This window comes from Maylandia zebra, linkage group LG7 (genome assembly GCF_041146795.1).
Source record: "Maylandia zebra isolate NMK-2024a linkage group LG7, Mzebra_GT3a, whole genome shotgun sequence".
In the NCBI taxonomy this organism is placed as follows: Eukaryota; Metazoa; Chordata; class Actinopteri; order Cichliformes; family Cichlidae; genus Maylandia; species Maylandia zebra.
In genome coordinates, this window is record NC_135173.1 from 17,906,784 (window position 1) to 17,917,987 (window position 11,204).

At 40.4% G+C, this 11,204-nt stretch overlaps 1 protein-coding gene across 1 annotated transcript; it reads left to right on the plus strand.

Moving 5' to 3' along the window:
* The first annotated feature begins 1,635 nt into the window (after positions 1-1,635).
* On the plus strand, positions 1,636-11,028 carry ucmab (upper zone of growth plate and cartilage matrix associated b). The gene is made up of 5 exons (XM_004567777.2): positions 1,636-1,809; positions 1,933-1,995; positions 2,090-2,185; positions 10,091-10,189; positions 10,266-11,028. The coding sequence occupies exons 1-5, from the start codon at positions 1,752-1,754 to the stop codon at positions 10,361-10,363; spliced, it is 414 nt and encodes a 137-aa protein (XP_004567834.1). The 5' UTR covers positions 1,636-1,751; the 3' UTR covers positions 10,364-11,028.
* Positions 11,029-11,204: the final 176 nt, after the last annotated feature.

Consider the following 11,204-nt stretch of genomic DNA (forward strand, 5'->3'; position numbering starts at 1 on the left):
CAGATATGTTTTCTTTTGATCTGCTTCTACGCTATTAAATTTACTGCATTATGCTCTTTATGGACATTCGGCACTGCTTATATCTATTTCAAATTAAAAGCCTTTAGTCTTTTACTGCACAGAAACACTTCATTTCTTAACTAGGCTCTGCATCAGGCTAGATCAACAGTTGAAAAAAAGAAGTGCCAGCATGGCTGCAAAGGCTCAACTATGTGCATGGAAGTGGGTGAACATGTGATCACACATAGCACTACATACCTGGACTTGATGTACAAAATGTGTGTGTTGTAATGAAGTGACATCTACTGAAGCAGAGCTGGAGCCAGGCTGTACTTTCATGCAATTCCACCCCGCACCACAAGATGGTGCAGTGAGATTTTTATTTTTGTATTTTTCTTAACCAGGCATGACATTATGACCATATTCGTATTTACAATAACAGCCCAGGAGCAGGAAGCATATAACTGAAAACATCTAAACACACATACTGGTAAAATTCTGCCTCCTGCTGGTGACAGCTTTAGTTACGGTCTGCAGAGAGTAATTAGAGAAAGTACCTATAATGAAATGAATGAAAATTGCCCTATGAAGTAATATCTTTTCACAGTTGCTCAGATATTGTAAAGGAAGGCGTGGAAAGAAACACAGACACATGTATTTTTTTTTTTTTTTTTGAAAATATATTTATTTATTTAACAGGGGCGGTGCATGGTAATAAACATGAGTATAAAAATATAATGTAAACGTGCCAGATTGTTGCAAAATTAATAGTTTGCAGCTGTAGCCCCTGAGCAGGTCACAGAAAACTTTAAATTATTCAAGTCACAGTCTAGAAATATATAATCCAAATGCATGTATTATCAGCACACTGGGTTTTTTTCCCCTTATGCACTCACAGACATTGTTGTTGCTGTTTAATGTTGCAGTTTTCTTCAGTCCCTATGTTGTTCTGTTTCACACCTACCTGAATAAAATACACTCACCACATATCTTCTCAAAACCCTCACTCCAGAATCTCCGTATCTCTCTGAGCACCAGTCCCCCGACTCCTGGATTTTCCCTCAAAACAATTTAAACATTCACTCTTTTCTGGGGCCCGGCCAGAGTACAGGTTGGAAGAAATTCAAGCAAACAGAGGGCTGCATACTTTCCTGCACAACTCTTTGCCTAGCAGAGAGAGCGGCCTTGTTGAGGGGGCCCGTTTCAAAGGAGACATTTGGCAAGGAGTCCCTGCTCCGGCTCCCGGCCTCAACTGTTTTCTGTCACTTTTTAAAAAAAAAGAAACATCAGTATTTTTGTTGTCTCCCATCCATCGTCTCTGGAACAAATATTATCCAGGAAGCCAGAGCATAAGCAGCCCGGACTATAATTTTTCTGGTTACACCTACAGTATGTTTTCTCTTCTTTATTAATGAAACAGTTGCAAGTGTCACTGATGCAATAGTTCCATAGATTGTGTCATTTCAGGTCATTTTAATTTCAACTAAAATTCATAGAAAAAAAAGAGAGAAGCAGCATGTTTGCTGAGCTGAAATGAAACCCTCGGCACCTTCTTGTGACTTGGAAGCCCTCTGGCATGTTTGTTGGTTTCAGCCCCTTATCAGATCTGCACGATCACTCCCTCCCTGCACTGAGAAGCAGTCGATATCGCCCCAGGCGCCCCATCCCACCTCTCACATACGTCTTACTCCCCTCTCTCCCTCCTGCTCTTCTTCATCACTCACATCTCTCAGTATTTCAGAGTTTAAAAGATGTCCTGGACGTATGCAACCCTCTTGGCTCTCCTCACTGTGCTTTTTGCACTTTCATGTGAGTATGATGCAGGAGTGAGATTTTTTACCAAAAAAAATTGTCTTATTAGTTGGTTGCAGGCATGAGAAAAACTGGAGTCCTTTTGAATTTAGACCTTTCATGTTTTGTGCTTCGACACAGGGTCTCCGGAGGCCAGCTCTGCAGCTGTGCCCAGTAGCACAGGCAGCACCAAAGATCCTCAAGGTCAGGGGCTGCATCAGCTGCGTTTCTTTCCCTGCGTATCGCCCTGTGTATCACTTTACACTGTGAACTAAACTCCCTCCCGCTTCCACTGCAGGTCCACTGAAAAGGGTCTTCATGAAGCAGGCCGATGCCTCAAACTTCTTCAGAAGACGCAGCAGACGTGGTGTGAAGTCCCAGGATGAGCTGGACGGTGAGTTCACTTTGAGTCAGTTTGCAGTCGTTTGGAGTCTGACATGGTCAGCCAGACTGTGTTTGCACGGTGAAGTCTGTTTGTGGTCAATTCTGGCATAAAATGCTAGAAAATGCTAGCTTTTACCTGTAAAAACAAGAAAAAATTACTTCTGCTAATGTTCTGCTAAATGTGCTTTAGGGCTGTACCTTTAATACCCACACACAATTCAAGATGTGACAGAAATAAGCTACAGTGTCATATGCTGTAATCAGATCTAAGAGGACGTGGACAGACAAATTACCGGCATCAACAGGTCCTTAAAGACTCTCAGAAGAGCTGTTTATGTGTTATGTCATGATTTAAAATCACGTTGGAACTTCTCAGAGAAGTTTAAATCTAGATGTGAGGGACCAAGCAGTGAAGGCATAGAGGACACAGGAAATACAACCTGAAGGTGGGTTCTATTTTATTTTACCCCAATAAAAGAGCTAAACTAAATATGATTCTACTCAAAAAATGACTTACAGAAAATTCACTAGGCAAAAAAAGTATACACAACTTAAACACAAAGACACAAGAGGGTAACTTGGATAGTGGTTTGGCCAAACCGTTAACATACAATAAGGGAAACAGAAATAAACACTAACTAAGCACAAAATAACCTAACTAGCCCTAAAACACCCCCTTGCTGACACGCACATAGTTGGTCCTGCTGAGCTGGCGTTGTGCTTTCAAAGTCATGCCTTTTGCTTAGGCAGGAAACAGCCAAACCAGGTTGAACAAAAGAAAGAGAACCATGATATAATATACATTTAATTTGACAAAATACATTTTAGAAACCACACAGCGCTACTATGTGCGGACTTCATAATATCACTGTTAGGTTTAAGTGAAGAAATGAATGAATGACATTACTGAAATACATTTTTAACTGCAAAACCAAACCAATGAGGTGAGTGGACTGGTTTTTTACCAATGTGTGGCTGAGGCCATCACACCAGGTGTGACTGTAGTTGGTTATAAACAGAAAAATGAGCCTAGAAATGGGCTTTTTGTAAAGCTTTGAATATCTGATTGTTTAAAAGATGGTTTAATTGTCAAAAAGACAGCATGGGTGAAGTACAGGAACATGCAGAAGACTAAAAAGAGCAGGAGGAAATCTTCACTGTTACTTGAAGATTTTTTTTTTTTTTTTTTTTTGGCACTGAAAGAAAGCCTGATACGTCAGGCAGATAAAATATCTCTGAGATCCACAAGCCTCAACATTCATCATGTGCAGAAGTGAAAAATGTAGTGGTGCCGAGGCAAAGATAATAACGTTTTACACATTTGTCATCCTCATCCTGAACATAAAGATGTTTGATACTGTGATGGGAACAAGTGTCAGAGTAAGATAAGATAAGATAAGATAACCTTTATTAGTCCCACACGTGGGAAATTTGTTTTGTCACAGCAGGAAGTGGACAGTGCAAAAGTTATGAGGCAAAAATTAGAATACAATAAGAATAAATACAGTACACAGCTGTACAGAATAGAATAAAATAAAATACTATGTACAGTAGAATAAAATAAAATAAATATACAATAAGATAAAAATAGAATACAAATACAAATACTATATACAACTGAGTAAAAATACAACGATGACAGAAAGGATTATTGCACTTAGTATTATTGCATATGTATGGATGTGTGTGCTTGATCAGTTAAAGTCTTTATTATGGAGTCTGACAGCAGTGGGGAGGAAAGAGTATTGCTGAACCCCAGTGATGAATGTATTGAAATAGTTTTATTGTATTACTTGTTTTATTAAAAATGCACTTCTGGTGTCTGTATTAATGATGAGATGACTCATAGAGATGCAGCCCTTTTGTTTCCTGACTCTGCTGTGAGGGAACATGTTTATGGCAGCCTGAAGGATTTTATAGTCATGGCAGCCAGCAGCTGTTAACCTTATTGTGGACCTGGCATGAACTTAGACCATCCCAGACCTCAGTTTCCTGTCCTGGCGCTGCAGCAGGACACACGGGGCGGGACACACCAGTTTGCTCCTGTCAACGTATTCGCATTACTGAACAATGTGTGGCATTCTTGAGCGTTTTACCGCCGGCTGTTATGCACAGTTTTACCAGCAGGAAGGTGAGAGCGCACAACAATGCTGCTGTTCTGAACTGCAGTTGCATAATGTGCCGTACGTGTGATAACAGCGAGACACTTTGTGCAAAAAACCCCAGAAAAAACAGGAGGAATAAAATGAGCACAAAGCAGAGAACAGACTGAAAAGACAGAGATGGATGAGTGAGTGGGTGAGTGGTTGTGAGTTGAATGTGGAATGTGCCAACACACAGGCAGAAAGGGGTCAGAGGGGGAAAAAAGCAAGTACCAAGTGAGAAAAACAAGCTGCTCACTTTGAAGAGCCTCTCGTGCTGCATTAAGGCATTTACCTGTCCTGCAGTTGGATGAAATTTTGAAGGGAAGTATTTGATAGAGGCAGCTGTTTCAGCTGGCAGATATGATGACATATAGTTTCTAGTCAGAGTTTTAATATCCAAAGATGGACATCGCAGTCCAACAAATGATGCTGTTTGGCTTTTGTGGGAGTAGGTCAGCAGTAATGTGCAGGGTGGATAAAATGATGGATGATTAGCTCTGCTGTGCAATTTCAATGGGGCGATCGTGGCTCAAGAGTTGGCAGTTCGTCTTCTAATCGGAAGGTTGCCGGTTTGAGCCCCGGCTTGGTCAGCAGAGATGGGCAGTAACGCGTTACTGTAATCTGATTACTTTTTTCAGGTAACGAGTAAAGTAAGGGATTACTATTGCAAAAACGGTAATTAGATTACCGTTACTTTCCCGTAGGAACGCTGCATTACTGCGTTACTAAAACCGTGATTTTTTTTGCGAGAATGTTTCATGACAGTGACGTAAGCGAGTGCGCCGTTAGTGACAACAGCTGTGTGCAGATCAACAATGGATCACATATCGATTGTGGGAGAGAGTATGAGCGTGCAGCGTTTAAAGCGTGGAAGTACTGACCTTACTTTGAGTTTGATTCCATAAAAAGTGACAAAAACATTAGCGTCCGTTGTGCGTGGGAAGAAAACTTCTTTTTACAGCGAAAAAAACCCTAAACAAGCACCGAGTGCGCAACGACGTAATGGAAAACTCACAGAGAAACTCGTGGATTCTTCCACTGACCGCTGCGGCACACCTGCACCAGGGTAAACCTCCGCCTACCGTAGTCCTGCTTTACAGGTGAAAATAGAGCAACAGGACCGCTGAGTCTTTGACTTTATTTATTTTCTGCTGTGTTTTACTTGCATCTATTTGAAAGACTGAGTGTAAACACAAAAATATTTTATTTTATGTGCTGGAATGTGCAGAAAATAGGTTTAAATATTAAACAAATTTCTTCCAGTCAGAGAATGTTGCATATAATTAAATTTTTGCTTGATGCATAAAATTAAAAGGTTAAAACTAATAAAACAAGTTTAAAAAATTTGAATTTGATTACATTTTGTATGATGGATTATGCAGAAAAAGTAGAATTGGGCTGAAAGATCTATTGCTTTATTACCTACTCAGGTTGTAAATCGTGTTTTTTAAAAGTAACTAAGTAACTAAGTAATTAATTACTTTTGAAAATAAGTAATCAGTAAAGTAACGGGATTACTTTTTTAGGGAAGTAATTGGTAATTAGTTACTGATTACTTTTTTCAAGTAACTTGACCAACACTGTTGGTCAGTCTCGGTTGTTGTGTCCTTGGGCAAGACACTTCACCCGTTGCCTACTGGTGGTGGTCAGAGGGCCCTGTGGCGCCAGTGTCCGGCAGCCTCGCCTCTGTCAGTGCGCCCCATGGTGGCTGTAGCTACAACGTAGCTTGCCATCACCAGTGTGTGAATGGGTGGATGACTGGATGTATAAAGCGCTTTGAGGTCCTTAGGGACTAGTAAAAGCACTATACAAATACAGGCCATTTACCATTCTGAAAGAGATAAAATATAAAACTAAAGTCAGATGACCTCAGTACTAACTGTGCTGAATAAACTTTCACATGCTGGTGACAGATACTGCTCTGTAAATTAATCTCTAAATCTTTTTCAGTTTGGTAATTTACAACTTGAATTCCAAGCAGCCGCACGTGTGCATGCCAACTTAAGCTGGGAATTCTGATGAAAGGTGAAAGGCTGTTCAACTTTTCCAGTGTGAGTGGTTCGTCTTTGCTGAAATTGTGGTTAGGGTGTGGTCATTTGTTTGTTGTCTGTCTACTTGCAGCGAGCAGACAGCTGTCGATGGAAACGGCGTACAAAGTATGCGGTATAACCGGTCTGACAATAGACGTCACAGCTAACTCTGCTGTCACCCCTTGTGGTTCAAAGTGGTATTACATGCAGGTCAGGCCATAGTTCTACTTCAGCTGATACCTCTTTAACACAATACCTAGATATTTTTGGACATAACGTCTTATTACAGCTCGCTTATCAACCAATCAGCTTTCAGCCAACACACAGTATCATCCACGTCCAGCAACATGCAGTTGTGATTGTGCAGGACTGCACAGAAATATGTCTGCGTTGGGTGAAAACCCTCCTCCTCTCTGAAGCCTTGCTTTGAGTGCTCAAGCAGGGCAGAAAAGCACTATAAAAGAACCAGTCCATTTACACTGTCTGCAGGAAAATACATACAATATGTCAACAGACACAGTCGTGGTATAAAATCCACATTACTTGCCCTACAGGAGTGTTTTCTTCATTGTCTACCTGCTGATCAAGGATCCAAGGAGGATCTCTTTGTATACTATTAGGAGACGTCAGTGAAAGTTTTAATTCTTCTAACTATCCATCTATTGTCTTCGACTTATACAATTCATACACAGTGTTTGCCTCACACTTCACAGGTCCTAGCTTCAAACACAGGCGTTTGACCTTTTCTGTGTGGACTTTGCATTTTCTCTTTCTTGTGCTTGATTTCTCCTGTTTGTCCTTCCATTAAAACACAATAGGTTAAAGGTACTTATTAGGTAATTATACTTGTCAGAATTTCAAGCGGTTCTTTTGTGGTTACGCATTTGTCTAACAAGTGGAAGATCCTTGTTTAGTCCCAAAAGGAGACACATATCTCTTTAGGGCATGCACAATCACACTGGATGGAAGGCCATCCAGTGTAAAAAATCCACCAAAGCAAACATGTGGAGCTATCTGCTGTGACAACCCTTGTAAATAAGGGAGCAGTTGAAAGTAACATTCAGTACTTGGCAGAATTTCACTAAAACATTTACCAGTAGGGGGCAGCATTTTACCCACAAAAGGGGTGTTTTGTTTTGTTTTCTTCTGATATGCACTGATATATATATTTTTTATTATTCTCATTTATTTTCTGATTTGTTTTAGCTACACCTAGGGTGCTTTCTGAAGGTAACTCCTATCTCCTATTCCTAACCTCTTTTCCTTGACTTGACTATAAACATCATCGAGATCAAGGGAAAGTGGGTAAGAGAACTGCTAAGGACTTAGGAAAAGAGAAACACCGTGAGAATTGGAACACTCTCACACTCGTCTCTCCTAACAATATGACATTGTGTTAAAACTACAATGTACAGAAGATGAACTACAAAACCCGCATCATATTTTGCCACAGTGTGTTCAAACGCTGTTGTTTTATGGGCGTCATATAAACGAGAACAGCCTGTGAAAAACAGGAGTGTTTTTGTGGTCTGCCTTATGGAATACGTATTTGTAAGAGGAGGAGAGAATATTCTCCTCATCACTTTCAGGAGGAGAATATTCAAATGTGTCACGCAAACGTGTCTGTGGCACACAATTTCTTGCAAATTGCACGCTGAAAAAAAATCCTGTCTTATGCCTGTTGTGGTTGTGATAGCTGCTACTAGGAGAGTTCATTTTTAGGAGGGCGAGATGTTATCAGAAGGAGTGTGTAATCGGCACTTTGCATGGATGGCTCAAAGCTCTTATCGCAGTGCCAAAATTTTGTCTCTGTCCTAAAACTCTTCACGCAGTCGTCACGCTGAGTGTTTAGAGGTGAACGCCACATATTGTGCCTCATGCAAATGCGCCTCATGCAAATGTACTGTTTATAAGATTGAGGAAACCTGCAGTCAGCTGAGACTGAATCACTTGGATGAGTGACAAAACGTTTTTCCCACGTAAAACGCTACGTCCAGATGAACAGAATCAACTTTTGGGGATTTACTTACCTGGATGATTGAGCATGCATCAAGACATATTGTGCTTCAGTCACATGGGATTTTACTGAAACTGAGCAGAAAATAGGTTCTTTTTCTTAGCACTGCACACACAGCGAACAAATTTCCTCTGCTGCATCTGTAAAGAATGAAAGTGTTAGTGTATTAGATTATTGTTTGAGGAATCAGTCAATGACACACCTGCACCATCTTGTGGTTCTAAGTGGTATTACGTGAAAGTACAGTAAGGCCACAGTTTTCCTTCAGTTGACATCTCTTCAGCACAGTACCTAGATCTTTGTGGACATAAAGTCTTGGGTGATGGTTTGCTCACGTTAAACTGATAGCTTATATAATTTTGGCTTGCTTGAAAAGATTTGCTGGTTAAACAAAGGTTAAAAATGATGATTTATATGCCCAAGTAGGTTAAAATGTAAAACTGAATCGCTGCCACAAATCTTCATCCCCTGGATGAAGGAACAGCCCATTCCTCAAGTGATGCCAGCGTGAGAGCAGGCGATCGCATTTCACAGTCTTTGTTACAGAAATCAAACACAGCAGTTACATTCCAAGTCTTATTATTATTATGAAATTTCCTCTTTGTGCTTTTTTTCAAAGCTCAGCAGTGCAATGCAAACGCTTTCTTCCTCTTCTTCTTCTTCATCTTTCTTTTTTGGAACATTGTAATGTGTGAATAGCGAGTCAGCGTGAGACTTTTAGAAGTCAGTTGGGGGCCTGAAATACAATACAGAAGTCTTCTGTCTCCTCTTCAGTGCTTTAGGCGTCTATAGCTCGTCCGTGTTTTCAAAGTGTCCCTGGACGCAGTGATTCAGTTCTGTGGATTTGTTTGAGGGAGCAGTTTTGTGATGTTTAACAGCTTGTGTGAGTGCGTGTAAAAGTATGTGAGCATTAAATTTAAACTGGTTCTCTTTTGTAGCTGCTGTATTTTTCTGCACTTGTACGCAGTGTACAACTTCATGCCTCTACTCTTCTACTTCCTAGCAGCTCCATCTTTCCAGCTGATAGGAAGGCATTAGTGACTCAAATCACCACTTGTTACAACAAAGGTATGCAGAAGAACATCTCTGAACACACACTACACTGTAACTTGAAGCAGGTTACAAGCTACAGCAGCACAAGACCAAACCGAGTCTACAATTTACACATACTCATCAAAATTGGACAAAAGAAAATTGAAAAAAAAATGTTCAGTCTTGATTTCTGCTGTGATGTTCATCAAACAACATGAAGACAGCCTACATGAGTGTGGCTGTTGACTGCCTCCATCCTTTTATGACCCAGTTTGGGCCGACTTTTGTTTTTGTTCTTTAATATCACAATAATCGTCTCACTAACCTGCAGATTCATTTCTTTATCCAACTAGATGACTGGTGAGACACAACTGGACTAAAGTACCTAAATAAAACCAGCTCAAACCTCGACAAATGACATCATGCATCAACTGGGATTATTGACTCTTCTCAAGAATAAATACTTGTCCTTCTGACATTTTTGTACTTTGAAGTCACGCATTAAATGCAGCTCGTATTTCAAAGGAAACAGTCCAGATAGTCACACTGAAAACTGGACTCAAGTAAATGAGTGCTTCAGTAATTTTCCTACCAATTAATCATTTCCTTTTACATCACCTTAAACAAGATTTTGGCGTTCGTGCTTCTTACGCCTTGAAAACCTGACCATTTCATACTTGCTGTGCTTGCAGCTGAGCAGAGGCAGATTTTGGCTGCAGATGAGCGGAAGAGAGAGTTTCACGAGGAGAAGCGGAACGAGTTTGAGAGCTACGCTGAGGAGGAACATGACGGTACGTGGAGCATTTTCATCGGACGCAGGTGAAAAAGAAGAGTTCGTTCACTGAAATTCTCCTCCTCTACTTTCAGAGCAAAACGAGAGGAGCAGAGAGAGCACCGAGCAGTGGAGGGAGTTCCACTATGACGGGATGCATCCTGCCTACGAGTACAACCGTCACTCCACCTAAGAGTGATAAGAGGAGACGTGCGACTGCTACATAGCGATGCTTTTCCACACAAAATGTGACCGCTAACATAGTAAAGGCAACGACTATGCAATGTATTTTTCATTTTTAACTAGATTAATTATTAATCGATTAATCACGTGGTGTAGAAAATGTTAGAGAAGTGTTTAAAAATGGTCTGACAAAGTGGACAATGAAAACCAGCATAACAAGTTAACATCAATCGAAATGAAGAGCTTTTGGAAACTCATTTACCCCAATTTACAGCTGAGATCTCCTAGATCAGGGATGTCCAACTCATTCTACATCTAACCCTAACCCTGAGTAGGCTGCACAAACTAAACTCCCTTTTCTGTCACTGTAAAAAAGTTTAACTACCATTTAATCCTCAAGATTTCTTAACACAGGAAAGAAAGGTGTGTGATCTCAACAGTGCATCTTAGTTTTTCTACATGATAAAGACATGCTCTTTTAGTAAACTAAAGAAATCTGTCATTGGGCTAAAATTGTAAGAAATAAATAAAATCCAGTTAAAAGCCCAAATGTTTATTCTTTACTTCGCATTTCCCAGACCTGTCCCATGGGCCACATTCCTACAGCCCTATTCTGGCCCCTGTGCCTTATGTTTGACACCCCTGTTTTACATAAATAAAATAAATGTGCTGTACTGTGAAGAAATGTGAAGTGTTTTATTCAAAGTGTTCAACTTTTCTGGATGCCCCGGACTCCTGGATTATAGATAATGCAGTTGGGGGGGGGGGGGGGGTATTTGCAGTATGCCATATAAACTGTACAGGCAATGGGTACAAAATCTAACTTAAAGAAAAATGACAACCACCACACA

Excerpts from the sequence above, each read along its gene's own strand:
- ucmab (XM_004567777.2), top strand. The coding sequence starts at position 1,752 with ATGTCCTGGACGTATGCAACCCTCTTGGCTCTCCTCACTGTGCTTTTT. Across the intron at positions 1,810-1,932 it reads TGTGCTTTTTGCACTTTCAT|GGTCTCCGGAGGCCAGCTCT; the intron begins GTGAGTATGATG and ends GCTTCGACACAG. Across the intron at positions 10,190-10,265 it reads CGCTGAGGAGGAACATGACG|AGCAAAACGAGAGGAGCAGA; the intron begins GTACGTGGAGCA and ends CTCTACTTTCAG.